Source organism: Porites lutea, chromosome 14 (genome assembly GCF_958299795.1).
Source record: "Porites lutea chromosome 14, jaPorLute2.1, whole genome shotgun sequence".
NCBI lineage: Eukaryota > Metazoa > Cnidaria > Anthozoa > Scleractinia > Poritidae > Porites > Porites lutea.
This window is the reverse complement of record NC_133214.1, coordinates 1036689-1064093: the sequence shown is the minus strand read 5'-3', so window position 1 is coordinate 1064093 and position 27405 is coordinate 1036689. Positions and strand designations below refer to the sequence as shown.

Here is a 27405-nt window from a genome sequence, read left to right as displayed (position 1 = left end):
CAATAATGTTCTAGATAGAAAAGAAACCTTTTTTGGCCATAAAAAATTTAGTCTTTCAAAGACCCAAAAATCGCATTTTTTCAAAGGGGTTAACCCATGCTTTTGGTCAAAAACTGTAATTTTTCTCTTTATTTGTTTTCCCTCAAAAAAAAACTAGAAATAAAGTTTAATAATGTTCTAGATAGAAAAGAAACCTTTTTTGGCCATAAACACTTCAATCTCTCAAAGTCCCAAAAATCGCATTTTCCAAAGGGGTTAACTCATGCTTTTGGTCAAAAACTGTAATTTTTTTCTTTATTTGTTTTCCCTCAAAATAAGACTAGAAATAATGTTTACTAATGTTCTAGATAGAAAAGAAACCTTTTTTGGCCATAAACAATTCAGTTTCTCAAAGTCCCAAAAATCGCATTTTTTCAAACGGGTTAACCTATGCTTTTGGTCAAAAACTGTAATTTTTTTCTTTATTTGTTTTCCCTCAAAATAAGACTAGAAATAATGTTTACTAATGTTCTAGATAGAAAAGAAACCTTTTTTGGCCATAAACACTTCAATCTTTCAAAGTCCCAAAAATCGCATTTTTCCAATGGGGTTAACCCATGCTTTTGGTCAAAAAATGTATTTTTTTAAAATTTATTTTTCCTCAAAATAAGACTAGAAATAATGTTTAATAATGTTCTAGATAGAAAAGAAACCTTTTTTGGCCATAAACACTTCAATCTCTCAAAGTCCCAAAAATCAAATTTTTCCAAAGGGGTTAACCCATGCTTTTGGTCAAAAACTGTAATTTTTTTCTTTATTTGTTTTCCCTCAAAATAAGATTAGAAATAATGTTTAATAATGTTCTAGATAGAAAAGAAACCTTTTTTGGCCATAAACAATTCAATTTCTCAAAGTCCCAAAAATCGCATTTTTCCAAAGGGGTTAACCTATGCTTTTGGTCAAAAACTGTAATTTTTTTCTTTATTTGTTTTCCCTCAAAATAAGATTAGAAATAATGTTTAATAATGTTCTAGATAGAAAAGAAACCTTTTTTGGCCATAAACAATTCAATTTCTCAAAGTCCCAAAAATCGCATTTTTCCAAAGGGGTTAACCCATGCTTTTGGTCAAAAACTGTAATTTTTTTCTTTATTTGTTTTCCCTCAAAATAAGATTAGAAATAATGTTTAATAATGTTCTAGATAGAAAAGAAACCTTTTTTGGCCATAAACAATTCAATTTCTCAAAGTCCCAAAAATCGCATTTTTCCAAAGGGGTTAACCTATGCTTTTGGTCAAAAACTGTAATTTTTTTCTTTATTTGTTTTCCCTCAAAATAAGACTAGAAATAATGTTTACTAATGTTCTAGATAGAAAAGAAACCTTTTTTGGCCATAAACAATTCAATTTCTCAAAGTCCCAAAAATCGCATTTTTCCAAAGGGGTTAACCTATGCTTTTGGTCAAAAACTGTAATTTTTTTCTTTATTTGTTTTCCCTCAAAATAAGACTAGAAATAATGTTTACTAATGTTCTAGATAGAAAAGAAACCTTTTTTGGCCATAAACAATTCAATTTCTCAAAGTCCCAAAAATCGCATTTTTTCAAACGGGTTAACCTATGCTTTTGGTCAAAAACTGTAATTTTTTTCTTTATTTGTTTTCCCTCAAAATAAGACTAGAAATAATGTTTACTAATGTTCTAGATAGAAAAGAAACCTTTTTTGGCCATAAAACCTTCAATCTTTCAAAGTCCCAGAAACCGCATTTTTCCAAAGGTGTTAACCCATGCTTTTGGTCAAAAAATGTATTTTTTTAATTATTTATTTTTCCTCAAAATAAGACTAGAAATAATGTTTAATAATGTTCTAGATAGAAAGAAACCTTTTTTGGCCATAAAAATTTTAGTCTTTCCAGGACTCAAAAATCGCATTTTTTCAAAGGGGTTAGCCCATGCTTTTGGTCAAAAACTGTTATTTTTTTCTTTATTTGTTTTCCCTCAAAGTAAGACTAGAAATAATGTTCAATAATGTTCTAGATAGAAAGAAACCTTTTTTGGCCATAAAAATTTTAGTCTTTCCAGGACTCAAAAATCGCATTTTTTCAAAGGGGTTAGCCCATGCTTTTGGTCAAAAACTGTTATTTTTTTCTTTATTTGTTTTCCCTCAAAGTAAGACTAGAAATAATGTTCAATAATGTTCTAGATAGAAAAGAAACCTTTTTTGGCCATAAAAAATTTAGTCTTTCAAAGACCCAAAAATCGCATTTTTTCAAGGGGGGTTAACCCATGCTTTTGGTCAAAAATGTAATTTTTTTCTTTATTTACTTTACCTCAAAATAAGACTAGAAATAATGTTTAATAATGTTCTAGATAGAAAAGAAACCTTTTTTGGCAATTAAAACTTCAATCTTTCAAAGTCGCAAAAATCGCATTTTTCCAAAGGGGTTAACCCATGCTTTTGGTGAAAAACTGTAATTTTTTTCTTTATTTGTTTTCCCTCAAAATAAGACTAGAAATAATGTTTAATAATGTTCTAGATAGAAAAGAAATCTTTTTTGGCAATAAAAACTTCAATCTTTTTCAGTTCCAAAAATCGCATTTTTCCAAAGGGGTTAACGCATGCTTTTGGTCAAAAAATGTATTTTTTTTCTTGAGTTGTTTTCGGTCAAAATAAGACTAGAAATAATGTTTAATAATGCTTTAGATACAAAAGAAACCTTTTTTTAGCCGCAAAAAAATTCAATCTTTCAAAGTCCCAAAAATCGCATTTTGTCAAAGGGGCTAACCCATGCTTTTGGTCAAAAAATGTAGACCAAAAACAAAGAAAGATCAATTTTAATTTTTCAACTTAAACCATGGATTAACCCGTTTGGAAAAATCACTAGTATGCGACTCTGTAAAATGGACCTTTTTATAGTCTGGAAAGACTTTCTTTCGATCGAGAACATCAACAAACATTAATTCTAGGTATATGTTGACCAAAACCAAAGACAGATCAAATTTTGAATTTTCAACTTAACCATGAGTTAACCCCTTTGGAAAAATCGTTAATACGGCGACTCTGTAAAATGGACGTTCTTCTTAGTCTGGAAAACCTTTCTTTCTATGTAGAACATCAGAAAACAATATTTCTAGGTCTATTTTGTCCAAAAACAAGCAAAGATCAAATTTCAATTTTTCAACTTAAACCTTGGGTTAACCCCTACTATGATGACTCTGAAAAATGGACATTTTTATAGTCTGGAAAGCCTTGTCTTCTATCTAGAACATCAGCAAACAATATTTGTAGCTCTATTTTGACCAAAAACAAAGAAAAGTCAGATTGCAAATTTTCAACTTAAGACCATGGGTTAACCCCTTTGGAAAAATCACTAATACAGCGACTCTGTAAAATAGACATTTTTAGAGTCTGGAAAGCCTTTCCTTCTATCTAAAACATCATTAAACAATGTTTCTAGCTCTAGTTTGACCAAAAACAAAGAAATATCAAATTTCAATTTTTTGACTTAAACCTTAGGTTAACCCTTTGGAAAAATCACTAATATGGCAACTCTTTAAAATGGACATTCTTCTTAGTCTGGAAAGCCTTTGTTTCTATCCAGAACATCAGAAAACAATATTTCTTGGTCTATTTTGATCAAAAGCAAAGAAAGATCAAATTTCATTTTTCAGCTTAAACCATGGGTTAACCCCTTTGAAAAATCACTAGAATGGTATCTGTGTAAAATGGACATTTTTTAGTCTGGAAAACCTTTCTTTCCATCTAGAACATCAGCAAACAATATTTCTTGGTCTATTTTGACCAAAAACAAAGAAAGATCAAATTTCAATTTTTCAATCGGTAAACCAGGGGTAACCCGTTCGGAAAAATCACTAATATGGCAATTCTGTAATAATTATGGACATTTGTCTGGTCTGGAAAGCCTTTGTTTCTATCTAGAACATCAGCAAACAATATTTCTAGGTCTATTTTGCCCTCCTTTGACGAAAAACAAGTACAGGTCAAATTTGAAATTTTCAACTTGAACCACAGTTAACCCAAGAGCCATTATGGGTCAGAGAGGGTTCTTAAGGCGTCGGCCAGGATATGTTAATTTCACTAAAGTTTGTTTAGAGGTTGTAATTACATGGAAGTCCAAACTATAAAACTAGAAGATACAACAGTTCGACCAAAAGCAGACGTCTGTGGTAAGTCAGGATTCAGGATTTCAAATCTCCACCTAATGATTTTAGCTCCAATTATGCACATCTTCGCTTTGACCTGGAAGGACTGAATAAAAGTCAAAGCCTACAAAGCCCAGTGTTGTGGCAGATCTAAAACAACAACACTAGAGACAATGAAGCAAAAAGGTTAGAAATCTCAGAATAAAATGTGCTCAACCATCACCTGTAGAAAAAAAAAGGAACTAGAAAGTTAGAAATTATATGTTTTTGCTTTCAAAAGAATCTCAATGAGAGGGGTATCTTATGGTATCTTGTTATTATTATTATTATTATGTGGTATCCCTACGTTTCTCTGGTCCCTGATTTATTGTGTAAATTCGGTTTGAGTGTCAGCAGTTTACGCAAAATACGTTTCAACGCCTATACACCCCATCGAATTTCCACAAAAAATCAGTTCCCAAACAAACTAGGATTCCTGTTGTCCACGTTAATAATTTTGGATTGGTATCCCTACGTTTCTCTGTTAACTGATTCATTGTGTAAATTCAGTTTGAGTGTCAGCGGTTTACGCAAAATACGTTTCAACACCTATACACCCCTTCGAATTTCCACAAAAAAATCAATTACCAAAGAAACCAGGATTTCCATTGTCCGCTCTGATAATTTTAGATCGGAGTAAAGTGGACCTCCTTCTCTTTAAAAAAAAGAAAGCGGAAAAAACAGAATCATGGTCAATAGAGTTTGCTTGGCAATCCCAAAGCGTCCTACCATCACCTGTAGAGATAGGAAGAAACTAAGAAGTTAGCATAAGGTTACAATTTGAAAAGCACCTGAATAAGAATGGTATCCCTACGTTTCTCTGTCCCTAATTTATTGTGTAAATTCGGTTTGAGTGTCAGCGGTTTACGCAAAATACGTTTCAACACCCATACACCCCGTCGAATTTCCACAAAAAATCAGTTCCCAAACAAACCAGGATTTCCGTTGTCCACGTTAATAATTTTGGATTGGTATCCCTACGTTTCTCTGTTAACTGATTTGTTGTGTAAATTCGGTTTGAGTGTCAGCGGTTTACGCAAAATACGTTTCAACGCCTATACGCCCTGTCGAATTTCCACAAATAATCAGTTCCCAAACAAACCAGGATTCCCGTTGTCCACGTTAATAATTTTGGATTGGTATCCCTACGTTTCTCTGTTAACTGATTCATTGTGTAAATTCGGTTTGAGTGTCAGCGGTTTACGCAAAATACGTTTCAACACCTATACACCCCTTCGAATTTCCACAAAAAAATCAATTACCAAAGAAACCAGGATTCCCATTGTCCGCTTTTATAATTTTAGATCGGAGTAAAGTGGACCTCCTTCTCTTTAAAAAAAGAAAGCGGAAAAAATAGAATCATGGTCAATAGAGTTTGCTTGGCAATCCCAAAGCGTCCTACCATCACCTGTAGAGATAGGAAGAAACTAAGAAGTTAGCATAAGGTTACAATTTGAAAAGCACCTGAATTAGAATGGTATCCCTACGTTTCTCTGTTCCCTGATTTATTGTGTAAATTCAGTTTGAGTGTCAGCGGTTTACGCAAAATACGTTTCAACGCCCATACACCCCGTTGAATTTCCACAAAAAATCAGTTCCCAAACAAACCAGGCTTCCCGTTGTCCACGTTAATAATTTTGGATTGGTATCCCTACGTTTCTCTGTTAACTGATTTGTTGTGTAAATTCGGTTTGAGTGTCAGCAGTTTACGCAAAATACGTTTCAACGCCTATACGCCCCGTCAAATTTCCACAAAAAATCAGTTCCCAAACAAACCAGGATTCCTGTTGTCCATGTAAATAATTTTGGACTGGTATCCCGACGTTTCTCTGTTAACTGATTTATTGTGTAAATTTGGCTTGAGTGTCAGCGGTTTACGCAAATACGTTTCAACATCTATACACCCCTTCGAATTTCCACAAAAAAATCAATTACCAAAGAAACCAGGATTCCCATTGTCCGCTCTTATAACTTTAGATCGGAGTAAAGTGGACCTCCTTCTCTTTAAAAAAAGAAAGCGGAAAAAATAGAATCATGGTCAACAGAGTTCGCTTGGCAATCCCAAAGCATCCTACCATCACCTGTAGAGATAGGAAGAAACTAAGAAGTTAGCATAAGGTTACAATTTGAAAAGCACCCGAATTAGCATGGTATCCCTACGTTTCTCTGTTAACTGATTTATTGTGTAAATTCGGTTTGAGTGTCAGCGGTTGACGCAAAATACGTTTCAACGCCTATACACCCCGTCGAATTTCCACAAAAAGTCAACTCCCAAAGAAACCAGGATTCCCATTGTCCGCTCTGATAACTTTAGATCAGAGTAAAGTGGACCTCCTTCTCTTTAAAAAAGAAAGTGGAAAAAATAGAATCATGGTCAACAGAGTTTGCTTGGCAATCCCAAAGCATCCTACCATCACCTGTAGAGATAGGAAGAAACTAAGAAGTTAGCATAAGGTTACAATTTGAAAAGCACCCGGATTAGCATGGTATCCCTACGTTTCTCTGTTAACTGATTTATTGTGTAAATTCAGTTTGAGTGTCAGTGGTTTACGCAAAATACCTCTCAATGCTTGTACACTCGGTCAAATTTCCACAAAAAAAATCAGTTCCTAGACAAACCAGGATTCCCATTGTCCGCACTGATAATTTTAGATTGGGGTATAAAGCTAAAAAGGCCAGAAATCTAGGAATCTGAAGACTTGCAAACTCAAAGCACTCACTTGTTGATGCCGAGAGTGAAATTCCTCCTAAGACCTCCCAGGAATAGAAGCTTTGATATCAATTCCCACAGTTTGGCAGCGACAGGAACTCTAAAATAATAACGAAAAGTTGATTGTATTGGTGTTGGTGTTTTTTTTGTTAAAATAGACGCTAATCGGGGTTTAAAGGATTTTTTGTAGCAGTCGATGATTTTTCACTCCAGAGATAATTGTCTGATGCATCATTTCCTACACAGTACTAACAATGTACATGGCAGATAATACTGAGATCAGTATTAGGTATGTAAGTTTACTTAATTACACATTCTACCCTCTACGCAATCTGCTACACAAATTACCAGCGACTTGCTCCATGCAGGGTTCACGGCATAATCAGTAGAGCAACAGCAGATCCATCTTGGAGATCGTCCGTGGGTGCGAATCATGCCGAGGTCAAAACACTTTCTCTTTGCCTCGTGTGGTCCCCAAATTCCCTTTACTTGGCGTAACGCTTATTGGGGCTTCCGGGTTGAACCTACCAGAAGTTGGAAAGTTATTAGTTCCTTCCATCCCTGTCAAGCTTTCTCATATGGACATCTCGGTTGAAATCTGATACAACTTTCAACTAGACATGTATCATTTCCCTTTCCCGGCATTTTACTCCTACAAAAAAAGACAGCATAACATAAACGTTATCCTGGAGAAATAATGGTTACAAAAATCAGTAGTACTGTTTACTGAATCAGTAGCCAATATGAGATTTGCATTTGTCTTTTTTATAACAAGGTTGTTTTGCTTGAAGAATTTTAAAACTCTTTTATCCCTCTACGGCCTCCCTTTGGCAAGTGTAATGTGTAGTTGCAGAAAATATCCATAATCCCCCACGAAGGGCAACGGAAATTCCGAGGGGAGAGGGGCGGGGGGGGGGGGGGGTCAAAAAGGAGGCAATTTCCAAGGGAGTTGGGGGTTGCTTACAGAGGTCTTTTTCCAGGGGTTTTGAGTAAGATTGGTCAGTTAATAATAAATAGCAGCTTCTCTGTTGAGAAAGCTATCAGTTATTTACTGTTACCAGTGTTTCAAAACAAGTATTATTGTTAGCATTGATCATGTTTTACGTACGGTCGGCTAAATGGTTTTTTCAATAGTTTTCTTTAATACAATAATTGTCATCGGCTCATGAATAAACCTTCAGGTGTTGTTTAGCGTGCGAGCAAGTTATCCTAGTTAGGCAAGCGAAGCGACCTTTGCGAGAGAGAACGCGCAAGCGAGGGGCGGCGCAATCTCGCTAGGCTCACTTCACTTGCCCAATTAGAAGAGCATGCTCATAAGCTAGGTGCTGCTTTATTACACAATAATTGATTCACCGTAATTTGATTGTATTCTAAGCCTTCTTGCAACATGGTCCAACTAAAATGAAGTAATGAAACTTCACGTGGTGTTTAGTTTAAATGTAACTGGTTCTTTTGTAGATGACATCTTTCGTGTAGTCCGTAGTATAAGGTTTCGCCTGTATGGTTTATCATTAGGTAAGGACGTCCTTGAGATTATTAGCCACCTTATTAACATGAATGATAAGATCTTTTCACATTTTCTTGCATAAAAAAAAATAATAATTAATTGTTTTTCTGCATAAACAAACATAGTGCAACAAATACAACATTTTTGACACAAATATACTTCCCAGAGGGTACTCAACCAAATTCCAGAGGGTGGGGGACTATAACAAGCAACCCCTACAGTATAAAATGGAAATTCCGGGGGGGGGGGGTCTAAAGTAAAAGTTCCCTCTGTGGGGGGTATGGATATTTTTTCTGGAACTGCACCATAATAGATGTTTTCAGTATTTTACTGACTGCTTCAGTGTATGTGGTGTCTTGAGTGATGGCCTCTTGCAAGGTTTCTATGGATGTACACGTATACGTGGTAGTTATTTTTTTGATCTCAGGTAATTTTTATTTTTCAACTTCATTAGCAACATTACCATACCCAAAAACAAAAGAAAAACCAAATTTACCTGAGATATATAAAAAATTAACAACAACATATACATAAATTGGTTTACATGTATTTCACCGTTTATTAAAGAGTGAATGGTTTTAAAACATTAATAGCATCATGCATTCTGCTTGGTATTGAGGCAACAACAGCAAATTTGTCTTCAAGATAACATAATGATTATGTAGTAACAACTGCGGGGAGGGGGGCAGGGGGTTTGCATTATTACCTACCTGTTCAGATGATTAAGGCAAGCTTTCGGTTCAGGTTTTCATGCCCCCAGGTGGCCTCTGAGAATTACAATGAGTGCTTTATGTTCAATTTGCCATGCACAGACATTTTTTCTGTAAAATTAAATGTGTTTTACTACCAGACAATAACTTCTACTTACACTGCAGTAGTAAGTTACAATGACTAACAGTACTATAATAATATAATACGTTTTAAGGCAACTTAGGTTTCTGTGTTGCATTTGTTCTGTTTATCAAGAGAATTACTGTAGCTGACTGATTTGTTGCTAAAAATAATACTGCTAATTGTTTGAAAGTTGCTTATCCAGGAAAGGAAAAAAAGTAAAATCCACTTGTTCAGTGGACAATAAAATTTCAATTTTTACTTAACCCCCTCTTAGTAATATTACTTGCACAAAGGTAACACAATGCCTTTTCATCTGTACAAAGTAATGTGGTTCTAACTACATTGTTGTCAATATTAAGTCATACCTGTAAGTATTTTGAGCAAAATTAAAGGATTAATAATTTAATGAGGGTAATTGCACAGTGAAACCACAGGTAATCCAGGCTCACTATTTGTGTCACATATGGGTTTCATATAGCACAAGTAAATACAGAGAACATACAGGGCAAAGTTTAGGTATGGAAATTTGTTAGAAATGGAAATAAAAATCAACGAAACTTACCATGTGGCAAGTTGTTGTTGTCCTTTATATGCACATGAAGTTGTGGGAAAAATAGTCTCCTTCATCTTTCCTACATAGTTGCCCCCCGCAGGGATTTCGCCCAGAAGGCGAAATCCCGAGCAGGCACCCTAGTAGCTTGCGCGTATATTAAGGAAAGTACTTACAGTTGAAATAAACAGTCCGTATACTAGAAAAAGTCTTGATTTGCTTGAACAGGGGCCGCGAGGAATCGGTAGGTAATGATGACGTTTCTATTGTTTGCGCCCGCAAGTACGAAATGGTTAGGATGACGTAAGAACAGAAAATCCAGAAGGGACCGCTCAGGTAGATTTTGTGACATTTATTGTGCAGTCATACTTCGATACTCTTTTGCGTTACGTGTTATCAGTGACATTCTGTGGAGCAGTTGTTTTGAAAGTTATGGACCAAAAGACACTCGTTAAGCACAGATGAAGTTATAAGGTGCGTTTAACTTGTATATGTGTAAACACTTGGAGAGTTTGCCAGACACGAGTTCAAAAATCTTTGATTAGAAACCTTGCCAGACACTCTCTTTGACCGGAATACTTTGAAGACTCAGCCCCAAACTAAGCAAGACGAGCGAACAACCGCTAGCTTATCACTAGCAGAACGATGGACGATTACAGAAATTCGCCAACAATCAAATTTTGTGCTGAGTTATTTCCTGCTCACAGATGTCCTTCTGCAATAAAGATTAAAATAAGACTAGAATGCGCGAGCGTGAAATGATCAAACGTCCTTTTAATTTCTAAGGCTTACCCTCCGGTAAATAAAATGAACTGAATGTAAAAAATGAAAGAGAAAAAGCGAAAAATTCAACTTCTAATTAAATCTTTTCTTATGGATTAGAATAAACTATTCTTGAAATTGAGAATGTTTTGATCAAAGCAGCGTAAATCGAACTGAAAATGTGCGTGGAACCTTGCGTTTCCTGTATTTTATCTCACCTGTTGTATGGAATATGTGTGGAAATCTTCATTATGAATCGGTATATTTCAAAGAGCTACACAACAAGCAAGAATACTATTGACCAACAATATACACAGCGGGGGCAGCTGTAGTGTCAACTATTACTAGTATAGTGACAAGGTAGGAGGCTGACAACAGCATCGGGACTCAGATCAAGCCCAAAAAAGCACAATTTTTTTTTCGTGAAAATCGAATCCAGTTGACAACTAGTCCATTTAAAAAATGGCACTGAGCTCGAGGCGCCTGGTGAAAAGTATAATAATTAAGTCCCTGTGGAGGGAAGGGTGCAGTTGGACTCTGAGTGGTACTCCCTTCCCTCCATGGAGACTCATTATACTCGTCACCAGGCATCCCGAGCTCAGTTGGACCAGTTGTGATTCTAATGGCTTCTGGCTGTCATTTTAATAGATAAACATATAAGTTCTACAGAAACTACTGGCTTTGCGTTGCTAGCTGGAGTCAGGGTTTAGAGAAATTCAAGTTCCACGAGCCTGGCGTGTTTATTTAGCAACTGGATTCAATTTTCGCGAAAAAAATCATGCTGGTTTGGGGTCCATCAGAGCCCCAGCGCTGCCGTCACCCTTCTACCTGGTCACTATACTATGTAGGAAAGATAAATGAGACTACTTTTTCCGAACCTTCGTGTGCATATAAAGGACAACAACTACTCGCCACAAGGTAAGTTTCATCGATTTTTATTTCCATTTTCTAACAAATTTCCAGACCTAAACTTCGCCTCATATGCTCTCTCATAAATCTCAAAGATATTTTCTCTAAAAATAAACCTGCTTAAATATGAGCACAATTACTGGCACCACACACACTGTACATGTTTCACTAAGGAATAGTGAAAAAAGCTCGACGGATGGTTTTTACCATTTCACCTCACATATGTATATGTGTAAGGCTCATGTGAAAAATGAGCAAAAAATCGTGTAAAAAATAAGAAGATAAAAACAATGCTTGAAAACTTATTTCACTGCAATGATTACAAGCTCAAAACCTATAGCACGTTTACCCCATAAGCTTAATTAATTTAACCATTAAATATGATGTCGTATTCGTTTGGCTTTTGTCTTTGTTAGTCAAATGCCAGTTTAGACCTCTTACTTTAACCTTACCTGCTCACATGGCCCAGGTAGTTGTCGCTCTGCGGCTAAACTGGACACAGAAGTAACGTGAAGTACTGAAAAAACAAATAACAAATAACTTACGTTGAAAAACTGTCTCGTTTCTCAAACCCCACATGAAACATTTCAAGAGTTAAACCGTTTTTGCAGTCAATTAAGCACCTTTTTTGATTGTGCGTTTTCCTTTTGAAGGGTAGACTTGAATCCGTACACAAAGTCTGTAAAAAATAACCTTTTCCATCCACCGACTTCTCCGCCATTTTGCTTGTTCTTGGTTTGTACCACGTGTACGGCGTTTTCCCAGGATCTTCGTTTGGACCACGTGACCCGAGAAGCTCTGGCCGAGAGTTAGCCGAGAGCCGGCCGAGAGTTTTACGACGTCCCAAAAGGTGTAAAAAGGAGGGAGGGGTAGAATACCATGACAAAAAATAAACTTTGCCTAGCATGGGGTTGTTAAGGCTGTCACATACGGCGTTTTTCTGGTATGTGAGTTTGTCTTTCTGAGAACTCTCGCAAACACAACGGTAGTAAGCCGCAAAATACGTCGAGCAAGATTTCCCCTGCAGAAGTCAACTTATCGTACTCTTTAATATCCATGCATGCATATGGACAAAACATAACTGAAAAGTGGAAACGCAACAAAGATTACTAACTCGAGCCCTGAATAGAGCTGAACACCGCTTAACTGATCATAAAATATTGCGTTTTAGCCTGGGACCAGGCTCAGCATTGTGGGACTCTTGTGGGAAAAAGCTCGCTCGCCGATATTTTTCCTATTTGCTTTTTTACCCCGTTTTTTACCTTTTTCCCAGACTGTCCAAAAATGTAATTTTTTTCTTTATTTGTTTTCCCTCAAAATAAGACTAGAAATAATGTTTAATAATGTTCTAGATAGAAAAGAAACCTTTTTTGGCCATAAAAACTTCAATCTCTCAAAGTCCCAAAAATCGCATTTTTTCAAAGGGGTTAACCAATGCTTTTGATCAAAAAATGTATTATTCCTTTTATTGTTTTCCCTCAAAATAAGACTAGAAATAATGTTCAATAATCTTCTAGACAGAAAAAAAACCGTTTTTGCCCAAAAAAACTTCAGTCTCTCAAAGTCCCAGAAATCACATTTTTCCAAAGGGGTTAACCCAAACTTTTGATCAAAAACTGTAATTTTTTTCTTTATTTTTTTCCCTCAAAATAAGAGTAGAAATAATGTTTAATAATGTTCTAGATAGAAAAGAAAACTTTTTTGCCCATAAAAAAGTCCACCTCTCAAAGTCCCAAAAATCGCATTTTTCCAAAGGGGTTAACCCATGCTTTTGGTCAAAAAATGTAATTTTTTTCTTTATTTGTTTTTCCTCAAAATAAGACTACAAATAATGTTTAATAATGTCCTAGATAGAAAAGAAACCTTTTTTGGCCATAAAAAGTTCAGTCTTGTAAAGTCCCAAAAATCGCCTTTTTCCAAAGGGGTTAACCCATGCTTTTGGTCAAAGAATGTAATTTTTTTTCTTTTTTGGTTCTCCCTCAAAATAAGACTAGAAATAATGTTTAATATTGTTCTAGATAGAAAATAAACCTTTTTTGGCCATAAAAACTTCAATCTTTCAAAGTCCCAAAAATCGCATTTTTTTCAAAGGGGTTAACCCATGCTTTTGGTCAAAAAATGTAATTTTTTTCCTTATTTGTTTTCCCCCAAAATAAGACTAGAAATAATGTTTAATAATGTTCTAGATAGAAAAGAAACCTTTTTGGCCATAAAAACTTAAATCAATCAAAGTCCTAAAAATGCAATTTGTTTCTGTATTTGTTTTCGCTTAAAATAAGTGTAGAAATAATCTTTAATGACTTTGTGACTATTAAAAAGAGGTTTTTCAAAATCCCTAAAATCTTATTTTTCGCAAAGGATTTACACATGCTGTTGGTCAAAAAATGCAATTTTTTTCTTTATTTGGTTTCTGTCAAAAAGAGTATAAAAAAATGTGTAGTATCAAAGTTGACAGAAACCATGATTTCCCTTTATGACTTCTATTTCTGATTATTCTGGAAACTTGTTTCTTGTTTATTTTAGTTTGTTTTAAAAGGAATCCAATGAAGGGATTCATTTTCAGGATAATGCCATTGTATTGTTTGTTTCAATAGTTTTTTTCTTGTTTTTATTCTTAAAAAAGGAATGAAAAATTTCAACGTGGAAATGCGATGGCTTAACGAGTAGGCTGCAAATGAATTATTTCAAAAATAAATAACTTACCCGACCTACTTATTTACACAACTGGTGCACTGTTTTAAAAAGGCATTTGAACGTAACTTTTTAAGCAAGTAAAAGTCACTGTACCCTATTACTTCAGATAACTTAATATCCGATTGTTTTGTTTGACTACTTCTCCAACTTTAAGGTGGATTTCCGCCGTCACGTAACTTTGAAGTGCAAAAGCTTTTGAAAATAGAGGGGATGAATGATACAACGTGCGTAAACGTAAAATTTGCTTCAACCAATAAGAAGCACTACTCAGATCTGGGCAGTGACACGTGATCAGTATAGAATCTCAGACGTCATTTCGCGGGAAAACCAGGGGTGGCGTCACAACGTTTCGCCTGTTTTCACAGGCTACACTTTCACGTTTACGCGTGACCTTTCATATTGTGCTTTTGGTTTATTTACAGCCGTAAAATGTTACGCGCACGTACCTTATAGTCAGGTGACGTTGGAAACCCACCCTGTGGTATTAGACGAGAGATGTTTAAAAATTCACAGTTCTTCTTGAGTTAGGCCCGGTTCAGACGCCGCTCCACTCATGTGCCGAACCTAACTGATGAATTAAGTACGGCAAAAGAGCGACGTCTGAATCAATTTGGTACGGCAGTTTTAGTTTGGTGCGGTAAAAGCGTTAAGGTCGACAGAGTCTGTCGAACTTTTGTCGAACTTAACTTAGGTTTGAAACACGGTACGCCGTCTGAATCAGATGTCGCGCCAGTGTCGCTCCAAAGTCGAACTTATTCAGTTAGGTTCGGCACATGAAAAGTACGGCGTCTGAACCAGGCCTAACAATGTCGTACCGTCTTCTCAACCAATCAGAAAGTCTCATTTTATCGTCACTTATATTAGTTGTAGGCGTTTCCCAGTCCCTGTCGCCAGCTTCCTGTGTTTCCATCGGTTTATTTTTACTGTTTGAGCTATTTTTAACGGCTGGAAAATATCGCGGCAATATCGCATTCAAGAGAAACCAGATCCAATCTACACGTTTTCCTGCGTTGTAAGCCGGCTTCTTCTATTTGCTATGAGCTCTGAATGACTGATTGGTTGCATGGTTAACTGGAAAACATTCTTTTCAATCCTGGCAGGAGCTCCTGATCTTGGGAAAAGTAAATTTGAAGAAAATATTTCAGGGACGCAGAAAAATTTATCTATTGTGCGACGGATCTCCTACTCGTCCCTTTCGCAGGCGTAACGGGTCTCCCAATAGAAGGGCTGCGCGAGCCCGCGGGACTGTTATCGGCTTTCCTAGCCACAGCGGGTGACGCGCGGGATTTTGAAGCAACCCGTGGAGATGAGGAACCGGCCTTACTTCCGGTTCCAGTCCCTGTTTTGGTTCCAGTCTTAGTTGTGGTCACTGTACCGGAAGTGCTGGTAGATGACCTTCGTTTCCTGTTTGCCTTGGATTCGTCCAGTTTTACGTCTTTACCGACCACTAAATTGTTTGTTGTCACAAAGTTGATCATCCATTCTGGCATCTCACCATTGTTTGTTTTCTGTTTTTGTTTTTTCTCCTGTTTTGGTGAAATTCTTTTGCTTGCGCTGATGTTCAAGGGGTCTGGCTTGTCTGTGTTTGTGGAGGGTGGAGAAGGGGTGCCAGGGCTGAAAAACTTAACAAGATACACATATCAGAATAAATTTGAATAAAGAATACACGGTTGGTCGATAAAACAATCTGAGTTATACATAAGAAAACCAACATTTAGTGACCCACTCTATGTGCCTTTAAATTTAATTTTCAGTGACCTCTTGTTCACCTTAACTTACATACCGCTAACAGTCATCATATTATTCAATACATCAAACACTTTTTAATTGTAACCATCCAATTCATCTCATCCAACCTCACTCTTTCCGCAGTTTTATTTTTCCTGGAAAAAGGGATAAAATCAGCCCAAGGGAATATGTCAAGGACTGAATTGCGAGAAGTGAGGTTACATACCTCAACCGAAGGTACTCGTGGCGATCTTTCACCGCTGCTTCCACTTTCAGAACGAAATCTGCCTGAAGGAGAAACAGCATTCTGTCCGAACCGTGGACTCCCAGACCGGCCCATCAAGCGACCCGAGAAGGGCCTAGGTTCCAGTGATACACCGCTGTTTGGTCTAACTACAGAGATGAAAGTACAAAATAGAATCTTTATTCTGTCATACAAAACAGAGGTCAACGTAAAATGACTTCCAGTGGAAAAAACTACAGTGCCGCGTCTCTATTCACCACTTTAGAATCAAGGAACCTCGGTCGAGTTACCGTTCGCAAGGCCTTCGGGGGGACGCAAAGGTCAGCCATTTGTTACTTTTTCTTCCTTCCCGAGTACCAGTCCCAGAAGCCTTTGCGAACGTTCGATAGAAATTAAAAGTTTCCTCCTAATTTCTACAATAGCGAATAGACAAGATAAGAGAAGACCACAATTTTATTTACACCACGCACAGAATAAAAGACATTAAAAAAAGACAATACTACTTATGAAAGGTAAAGGCCACCAATAAGAGAGCTAAAACACTAATCTAGCTAGGAAGAATATGGATTGATAAAGATTATTAAACAGCTTCTTTCATGGAGGAACAAGTAGGAACAGGGTTGTCAAAATGCGTCCGCAACGGCACTATCACCGCCTACTCTAAGGTTTTTGAGGCCTGTAAATTATTGGAAAAAAGCGAAGAAAATGGACAATTAAAAAAGTAGTAAAATAACAACAATGTGTTCCCCCACCTGGGAAACACGTATCATTAGTGATATGTGCTCCCCCACCGGGGAAACACCTATCCCTAGTGACATGTGTTCCTCTATTTGGGAAACACATATTCCTAGTGATATGTGTTCCCCCACCTGGGAAACACGTATCCCTAGTGATATGTCTTCCCCCACCTGGGAAACACATATCCCTAGTGAGATGTGTTCCCCCGCCTGGGAAAAACATATCCCTAGTGATATGTGTTCCCCAACATGGGAAACACGTATCCTTAGTGATATGTGTTCCCCCACCTGGGAAACACGTATCCCTAGTGATATGTGTTCCCCCACCTGGGAAACACATATCCCAAGTGATACGTGTTCCCTCGCCTGGGGAAACACCTATCCCTAGTGACATGTGTTCCTCTATTTGGGAAACACATATCCCTAGTGATATGTGTTCCCCCACCTGGGAAACACATATCCCTAGTGATATGTGTTCCCCCACCTAGGAAACAGATATCCCCAGTGATATGTGTTCCCCCACCTGGGAAACACGTATCCCTAATGATATGTGTTCTCCCACCTGGGAAACACATATCCCTAGTGATATGTGTTCCCGCACCTGGGAAACACGTATCCCTAGTGATATGTGTTCCCCCACCTGGGAAACACATATCCCTAGTGATATGTGTTCCCGCACCTGGGAAACACATATCCCTAGTGATATGTGTTCCCCCACCTGGGAAACACATATCCCTAGTGATATGTGTTCCCCCACCTTGGAAACACGTATCCCTAGTGATATGTGTTCCTCAACCTGGGAAACACATATCCCTAGTGATATCTGTTCCCCCACCTGGGGAACACGTATCCCTAGTGATATGTGTTCCCCCACCTGGGAAACACGTATCCCTAGTGATATGTGTTCCCCCACCTGAGTAACACATATCCCTAGTGATATGTGTTCCCCCACCTGAGTAACACATATCCCTAGTGATATGTGTTCCCCCACCTGGGAAACACATATCCCTAGTGATATGTGTTCCCTCACCTAGGAAACAGATATCCCTAGTGATATGTGTTCCCCAACCTGGGAAACACGTATCCCTAGTGATATGTAGTCCCCCACCTTGGAAACACGTATCCCTAGTGATATGTGTTCCCCCACCTGGGAAACACATATCCCTAGTGATATGTGTTCCCCCACCTGGGAAACACGTATCCCTAGTGATATGTGTTCCCCTACCTGGGAAACACATATCCCTAGTGATATGTGTTTTCGCACCTTGGTAACACGTATCCCTAGTGATATGTGTTCCCCCACCTGAGAAACACATATTCCTAGTGATATGTGTTCCCCCACCTGGGAAACACGTATCCCTAGTGATATGTCTTCCCCCACCTGGGAAACACATATCCCTAGTGATATGTGTTCCCCCGCCTGGGAAACACATATCCCTAGTGATATGTGTTCCCCCACCTGGGAAACACGTATCCTTAGTGATATGTGTTCCCCCACCTGGGAAACACATATCCCTAGTGATATGTGTTCCCCCGCCTGGGAAACACATATCCCTAGTGATATCTGTTCCCCCACCTGGGAAACACGTATCCCTAGTGATATGTGTTCCCCTACCTGGGAAACACATATCCCTAGTGATATGTGTTCCCCCACCTGAGTAACACGTATCTCTAGTGATAAGTGTTCCCCCACCTGGGAAACACATATCCCTAGTGATATGTGTTCCCCAACCTTGGAAACACGTATCCCTAGTGATATGTGTTCCTCCACCTGGGAAACACATATCCCTAGTGATATGTGTTCCCCTACCTGGGAAACACATATCCCTAGTGATATGTTTTCCCCCACATGGGAAACACGTATCCCTAGCAATATGTGTTCCCCCACCTGGGAAACACATATCCCTAGTGATACGTGTTCCCCTCCCTGGGAAACACATATCCCTAGTGATATGTGTTCCCCTACCTGGGAAACACATATCCCTAGTGATATATGTTCCCCCACCGGGGAAACACCTATCCCTAGTGACATGTGTTCCTCTATTTGGGAAACACATATCCCTAGTGATATGTGTTCCCCCACCTGGGAAACACATATCCCTAGTGATATGTGTTCCCCCACCTAGGAAACAGATATCCCTAGTGATATGTGTTCCCCCACCTGGGAAACACGTATCCCTAGTGATATGTGTTCTCCCACCTGGGAAACACATATCCCTAGTGATATGTGTTCCCGCACCTGGGAAACACGTATCCCTAGTGATATGTGTTCCCCCACCTGGGAAACACATATCCCTAGTGATATGTGTTCCTCCACCTGGGAAACACATATCCCTAGTGATATGTGTTCCCCTACCTGGGAAACACATATCCCTAGTGATATGTTTTCCCCCACATGGGAAACACGTATCCCTAGCAATATGTGTTCCCCCACCTGGGAAACACATATCCCTAGTGATACGTGTTCCCCTCCCTGGGAAACACATATCCCTAGTGATATGTGTTCCCCTACCTGGGAAACACGTATCCCTAGTGATATATGTTCCCCCACCGGGGAAACACCTATCCCTAGTGACATGTGTTCCTCTATTTGGGAAACACATATCCCTAGTGATATGTGTTCCCCCACCTGGGAAACACATATCCCTAGTGATATGTGTTCCCCCACCTAGGAAACAGATATCCCTAGTGATATGTGTTCCCCCACCTGGGAAACACGTATCCCTAGTGATATGTGTTCTCCCACCTGGGAAACACATATCCCTAGTGATATGTGTTCCCGCACCTGGGAAACACGTATCCCTAGTGATATGTGTTCCCCCACCTGGGAAACACATATCCCTAGTGATATGTGTTCCTCCACCTGGGAAACACATATCCCTAGTGATATGTGTTCCCCTACCTGGGAAACACATATCCCTAGTGATATGTTTTCCCCCACATGGGAAACACGTATCCCTAGCAATATGTGTTCCCCCACCTGGGAAACACATATCCCTAGTGATACGTGTTCCCCTCCCTGGGAAACACATATCCCTAGTGATATGTGTTCCCCTACCTGGGAAACACATATCCCTAGTGATATATGTTCCCCCACCGGGGAAACACCTATCCCTAGTGACATGTGTTCCTCTATTTGGGAAACACATATCCCTAGTGATATGTGTTCCCCCACCTGGGAAACACATATCCCTAGTGATATGTGTTCCCCCACCTAGGAAACAGATATCCCTAGTGATATGTGTTCCCCCACCTGGGAAACACGTATCCCTAGTGATATGTGTTCTCCCACCTGGGAAACACATATCCCTAGTGATATGTGTTCCCGCACCTGGGAAACACGTATCCCTAGTGATATGTGTTCCCCCACCTGGGAAACACATATCCCTAGTGATATGTGTTCTCCCACCTGGGAAACACATATCCCTAGTGATATGTGTTCCCCCACCTTGGAAACACATATCCCTAGTGATATCTGTTCCCCCACCTGGGGGAACACGTATCCCTAGTGATATGTGTTCCCCCACCTGGGAAACACGTATCCCTAGTGATATGTGTTCCCCCACCTGAGTAACACATATCCCTAGTGATATGTGTCCCCCCACCTGAGTAACACATATCCCTAGTGATATGTGTTCCCGCACCTGGGAAACACATATCCCTAGTGATATGTGTTCCCTCACCTAGGAAACAGATATCCCTAGTGATATGTGTTCCCCAACCTGGGAAACACGTATCCCTAGTGACATGTGTTCCTCTATTTGGGAAACACATATCCCTAGTGATATGTGTTCCCCCACCTGGGAAACACATATCCCTAGTGATATGTGTTCCCCCACCTAGGAAACAGATATCCCTAGTGATATGTGTTCCCCCACCTGGGAAACACGTATCCCTAGTGATATGTGTTTTCCCACCTGGGAAACACATATCCCTAGTGATATGTGTTCCCGCACCTGGGAAACACGTATCCCTAGTGATATGTGTTCCCCCACCTGGGAAACACATATCCCTAGTGATATGTGTTCTCCCACCTGGGAAACAGATATCCCTAGTGATATGTGTTCCCCCACGTGGGAAACACATATCCCTAGTGATATGTGTTCCCCCATCTGGGAAACACATATCCCTAGTGATATGTGTTCCCCTACCTGGGAAACACATATTCCTAGTGATATTTGTTCCCTACGTTGAAAACACGTATCTCTAGTGATATGTGTTCCCCCACCTGGGAAACAGATATGATACGTGTTCCCTAACGTGGGAAACACATATCCCTAGTAATATGTGTTCTCCTACCTGGGAAACACATATTCCTAGTGATACTTTTATTCGTTGTTATATGTGTTCCCCCACCTGCACAACACATATCCATAGTGACATGAGCCTTCCTATCTATTGAAATTGAAAAGAGTAGGTGACAACATGGAACCTTTTCTTTACAAGTAAATGATTGGGTTAAGTTGTCATCAGTTTTAACTGCCGATTTATCATTTGAGTAAATGGATATTAAAACGTGCAAGAATCGTCCGTGGACACCTTCTTTTCTTAGTTTGTCAACTAGTTTCTGTCGGGGTATACAGTGAAAGGCTTTTCTAAAGTCGACGAAGCATGAAAAGAGTAAATTTTGGTGCTTCTGTGGTTTGGTTTTTACGTACTTGTCAATAAGCGTTTTTAATGTGAAGATGCTATCAACTGTGCCATGCATTTTTCTGAAGCCACGTTGTTTAGCTTTCAAAATTCCTTTTTGAACCATGTAGTCGTACAGTCGATTATTGAGGATTGATGTAAACATCTTGCCTAGCGCAGAGAGTGAAGTGATACCTCGGTAATTTTCGACTTTGGCTCGATCATCCTTCTTATGAATAGGTACAATGAGACCAAAACTCCAAAGAGCAGGGTATTTGCCAGTATCTAAGATTCGATTAAATAAATTTACTAAATGCCCTTTAATGGCTTTCTTTCCGATTTTTATTACTTCCTTTAATATATTATCGATACCTGGAGATTTGTTTGCCTTCAGTTTGTTAATTGCAGCTTCGAACTCTTCATCAGTTATTGGATAATCAATTGGGCCTTCCACTCTTTCGTTGGGTTTCCGTATTCGTCTCCAGATCTAGTATATTATTGAGAGGGGTCGCATTCCGTTGCTAAAAGTATTTATAAAACTGTTCCATTCTCACTGCTTCAGCTCCATGTGTTTTTTTTCCCTAAGTTAAAGATTTTTCCTACATGTATTTGTCGCCAGGTCTCTTTGGAGTTCTGCATATCGATATTAGACATGCCTTTGCTGATAGACTCCCGTTTCTTCCGTCTACAAGTTTGTTTGAACCTCTTCTTTTTGTCTCGCAGTAGTTGTCTCAGTTCTGAATTATTAATGTTATGAGAAATTTTCTCCCCAAGGGATTGCAAGTTTTCTTTTTCTGTTTCGCATTCCTGATCGAACCCTTTTATTTGTGATTTGCATTTAATTTCACTGCCTCTCGCTTTCCATCCGGCTTCTTTGCATGCTTCCATCAAAGTTTCACTTAGTAATTCAGACTCAGTATCGATGCTATCATGTTTGACAGCTGCTACTAACCTGGATTGAACTGTTTATATCGATAGTGATATGTCTTCCCCTACCGGCCCCACCGGGAAACACATACCGGCTACTTTCTGTTATTCTCCTGCTACCTAAAATCTTTTTGACAACCCTGAGTTACCCTGAGTAGGAAACGCCCTCATAAACTGCTCACTCCCAATAGATAACTTGCAAACAAAGATCACTCAAACTAAATCTCCTGTACCTTGGTTGATGTCCACAAGTTCGCGGTCTTCATTTATGGGGCATTCTCTAATAAAAATGAAATGAAAAGTTGACCGTAACGTTCATCACAAAACTTTACAATACTGAAAGAAATCCCCGAGCATTTACCTGAGAGAGTCATCATCACTCGCCAGTCTAAGTGGACCCTAAGAAAACAAAAAATAAAATAAAATTTAAAGTTTGTAATCCATAACAGTGTTGGAGTTTTAGTCTAAAGCTCAGTTTATAAGTGACTGATTAGTCTCAGGTTTGATTGCAGTTAACTGCAAAGAAAACATTACACTTTCATTGATCGACCTATTCCGATATTGGGCTGTATGGTGTCACTAAGACAATCTTCCACTCAAAATTTAGTCTTTTTGCAGAAAAAAGACTTAAGTTTTATCGTTTGTACAAGCTTTAACATCTCCTTTTTATTTAAAAACCATTTTTAGCAAGAAAAAGGAAATTATAGCAACAATCCTAAAGAAAGCCTTTAACCAACGCCTAAGATACTCAAAATATCGGTTGCCTTATCTAAGAGCTGCTCTCATGGAGGTTACAATTATGAAAAATAAAGTCAGAATTCAACTAAAATTACAAACACTATGTAGGTCAGCCATACCAGTCTCTTGGAACGAAGCCCAGTTGGTGTTCTAAGCTCAGCCCTCATGATGTTATTCAGCTCACGCAACTACAAGAAAAAGAGGCGGGAAATATTTGTCTTTTATTGACGTCATACGTAACTGATCAATAGCAAGACTCGAGTAGTCCAGTACCTCACAAGAACTTCTAATTTAATTAGTCGTCTAAAACAATATTGCCTTTTGTGTTGAGGGTTAGGGTAATTGTTATTTTGATTATCCTATTGTTTTCACAGCCAATCGTGTGGGCCGCTCAGTGAGATGCTGTTTGACCAATAGCAAGAGAATACCTCTTCTGCATTCATGACAGTCATATCACCAAGGATCTCTCGTCTCCAGTCTCCGGATTTTTTAACTTTCATCTAGGAAAAACGTTGAATTCAATCATTGAAACAACCAATTAATCAGTTTATCATATATTCCGTCATAATTTCACAATCTTTGTACATACCCGTCCTCTAACAGCTGGTGGAGTACCTCTACAAAGGAATAGAAGATTTACCATTATTAGAAAAATAGCTACTAATCATCGTAATTAAAGAATGCTAATAAATTGCCTTTCCACGCTCAAATTGACGGTGATTTGCTGGACTAATGTTGATTGTGCGGGTCTATGACTAGGAGCCCTTATCTCCAATACAAGCCCTTGGAGTCAACCCTTTCTTAAATAGATTTAAAAATAGAACGGTTCCCAGAGGAGACTTCTTACGTCGACATTCAAAAGAGCCAATCACAAAGAAGTAATGACAATGCTATTGTTCTACATCAAACAGGAAATACAGTGTTGACAGGCCAAACTCAATCATAAGCTCTAGAAACGTGATCTAGCCTTTTGCTCTAGAACATGCCTAAGAGGTTTTCTAGCTTTTATTGCTGGCGGGTACTCTATACTGTGGATAATTTTAAACACTGACTGTGTAGATATTAATTTTGGCTGCTTTTCAGAGGCCCCTGACCTCTCCCATTATTTCCAAAAGTTTATCGTCTGTAGTTCCGTCAGGATTCCATTTGCTTTGGCCAATTTTTTAAGCGTTAAGGGTCTTATGCCCGGGAACACATATAACTAGGAATATGCGTTTCCCCTATCACCAGTGCCGTCCCAAGCCTCATCATCATCATCACCATTACCTCGCTACCGTAACAACAGCATCAGCAAGTCATCATCATGTTCGTTATCACCAATACCACCCCCCAGCCTGCTAGGAATATGTGTTTGGGGCGAAACTTATCACGGGGAAACACATACCACTGTGACGTCACAGTGATATGTGTTTTCCCGTGATATGTTTTCCCCCGAACACATCCCTAGTGGACTGTGTTTCCCCTACCCGTTTTCCTGGATAGCTGATAAGGTGTTTCCCCGTAATAAGCGTTGCCCCCAACACATATCCCTAGTGATATATGTTTCCCTGCCCAGAAAACACATATCCCTATATCCCTTGAGATATGTGTTCCTGGGTAATGATGATGATGAAGGTGATGTAGTTGGCAAAGATAATGGTGGTGCTGCTGATGGTGGTGGTGGTGGTGATGATGATGATGATGATCATGAGGGTGGTGGTGATGGGATGATGGTATGTGTGATAGTGGTGATTATATTGATGAGGGTGGTGATGGTGGTGGTAGCGTGCATGATGACGAGGGTGACAGTCATGACGATGACAGTGGTGACGGCGGTGATGATGATAATGATGATGACGATGAAGCCGTGAAGGCGGTGATAATGATGATGATGATGATGACGGTCGTGGTGGTGGTGAGAGCGATGATGATTTTCATGTCGATACAAGTAATTTAATGTACTCACGGAGCTAAGGTTCCTCCAGTGGCGGATCGCTCACGATGAAAGGAATTTTCCTTTCGATTCAAAGAAGTGAAACTTTTCTCTTTCACTAATTCTTGCACCTAAGTTATTCAAGAAAAAACTTCTTTAATGAGCAGTTTTCTTTTTCTGATTCAGAAAATGATTGTAAGTACCTTATTTTCATTCTCGTCAGAGGTAGATTGAGAAGAGAGCTTGACCTTCTCACCATCCCCTCCCTCGGTGGAATGTTTCCCTTTGCGTTTTCCATACTCTGGGATTGCCTTCACTGTTCTTAAGATTACGTGAGAGGCTGCAAAAAAGTAAACAGTCATAAATTTCTCTTCCAATAAGTGATCTATAACCAATCCATAGCTGTCCGATCAGCCTTGCCTTTTGATTAAAGTTTTCTTCCTCATTGCTGATACTGATCTTCACCAAGATCCGGCTTCTATACGTGCTGTTTGTCTAAGTGGTCCTACACAGTTCGCTGATCTTACTGATACTTCTAATTTGGGAGAAAGCGTTTGGGTCTACACACAAAGTGCGCCTACTTATCCCTACTATATCACAGGTATGTTTTCTTTCCTCCACAAGGTGATTCTAGCTGTTAAATCTGGGAATAAAACTGTCCTTTCTTTTTTTTATAGTTAGCTTGTGGGCAAACTTTTGTGGAGGAGAGAATCCCTGACAAATCTCTCAACTGCAAGCGGTCAGGAGGGTTAACACAGAGAAGAATTCAAGATGAATGACACGTGGTATACACTATTCACTATCTACAGTACCTGTAGGTAATACAGTCTGGTTGCCACTTAAGCAATTAAACTGTGTCTTATACATCCTTACCAGGGAACCAACCGACTTTGTTTTTGCAACGGCCTTGCCACCAATCATCTTTCTACGATAAAAATTTGAATAATATTCAGACAAATGTGATAGTTGTGATTATTTGAGTGGCGTGCAAGTGTTAATAAGTAAATCGAACATTTGAAAACATTTCACACCACATCATGCCACAGTTATGTTACTATAGTCATACCACAGGTGTAGTATGTAGCACAGTTATACCAAAGCTATGTACCACAGACATACCGAGGCAATGAACCACAGTCACACCTCAGCTATATATATCCTAATCTTACCACAATTATATCGTAGTCATAAATTAAAGTTCTGCTTACCTTCAAAAACACAGTGACTTCATCACCCACTTGTAAATCCAAATCATTATCTCTTAGTCCTCTAAACGTAGTGACCACGCGCACTTTTTGTTCGGCATTTGCCATACTCTTCCTCGCTTGTTTTTTCTCCTTCATTCGTTTCTTTAGAACACGTTCACGCTAAAACAGAAAAAACGTCACTAATACAACACAAAAACTTTTTAACGAACACTCAAATATAAAAAGACTTTGTACCTTGTCGCCCTTGCCTTCACCAACTTCATCCTTTTCAAATTCAAAAACTTCATCCTGTATTGAATTAAAGGGTTTGTAAACAATATGAGGTATCATCAACGACACAATTATCATCCATATAATTATTTATCACGACCAGTGTCACTATCGTCCTTATTTACATCATCATCATCATCACCACCAATACTAGCACTGTCACCATCATTAACATCATTACCACCACCATCGTCATTACTATCATTATCACCACCATCATCATCATCATCACCACCACCAATACTAGCACTGTCACCATCATTAACATCATTACCACCACCATTGTGATTACTATCATTATCACCACCATCATCATCATCATAACAATCAGCAAAGTCACAATAATCATCATCAACACCGTCATAAAAAAAAACTGCATCTACACTATCATCGTTATAACAAACATAACGAACACCGGACTCTGTAATTCATCAAAATTACCTCTTCCTTGCCATTTTCCTCGGCCTTCTCCTCTGGAATTGAAGGTCTTCTATTCTGAATGAACAAAAAATAATGCAAACATCTAGGTATGATGCAATACTGACTGCATGAAAAGAGCACTTAACTTGTCATAAGCTAATAAAACACTAGCGTTACCTTCGCAATGGAGCCACGTTTTAATGTACCCCTTCTCACGTTTAAAGATTCTACAGCTGCCAGGGATTGCCTTCTTTCTGCAACTTGGTCGACCTGCAACAAGGACACAAATGTCTGCAAATGAATTTCCTCTTGAAACACCTAAAAACTTGCCACTCTTTCACCTTGCCTTTACGAAACAAACTTTTCCTCTCCACCTCTCTGTTGACTTAAACTACCAGCAAAAGTTTGTATTTTGGAGGCGGAAGTTATTAACCGTTTCACGTTTTT

The 27405-nt window shown here is 38.8% G+C and overlaps 1 protein-coding gene across 1 annotated transcript in view; it reads right to left on the bottom strand.

Annotated features, from left to right (window-relative positions):
• Positions 1 to 13492: 13492 nt before the first annotated feature.
• LOC140924578 (uncharacterized) overlaps positions 13493 to 27405 on the bottom strand; it is a 29436-nt gene continuing 15523 nt past the window's right edge. The window contains exons 29-42 of the mRNA XM_073374597.1: positions 27136 to 27228; positions 26980 to 27033; positions 26503 to 26556; positions 26269 to 26427; positions 25934 to 25985; positions 25264 to 25400; positions 25094 to 25191; positions 23738 to 23765; positions 23577 to 23648; positions 23268 to 23336; positions 22772 to 22809; positions 22644 to 22690; positions 16100 to 16266; positions 13493 to 15767 (exon numbers count right to left, since the gene is read on the bottom strand). Coding sequence (XP_073230698.1) covers positions 15309 to 15767; positions 16100 to 16266; positions 22644 to 22690; positions 22772 to 22809; positions 23268 to 23336; positions 23577 to 23648; positions 23738 to 23765; positions 25094 to 25191; positions 25264 to 25400; positions 25934 to 25985; positions 26269 to 26427; positions 26503 to 26556; positions 26980 to 27033; positions 27136 to 27228 — 1527 coding nt within the window. The 3' untranslated portion in view covers positions 13493 to 15308. The remainder of the gene's footprint in view (positions 15768 to 16099; positions 16267 to 22643; positions 22691 to 22771; positions 22810 to 23267; positions 23337 to 23576; positions 23649 to 23737; positions 23766 to 25093; positions 25192 to 25263; positions 25401 to 25933; positions 25986 to 26268; positions 26428 to 26502; positions 26557 to 26979; positions 27034 to 27135; positions 27229 to 27405) is intronic.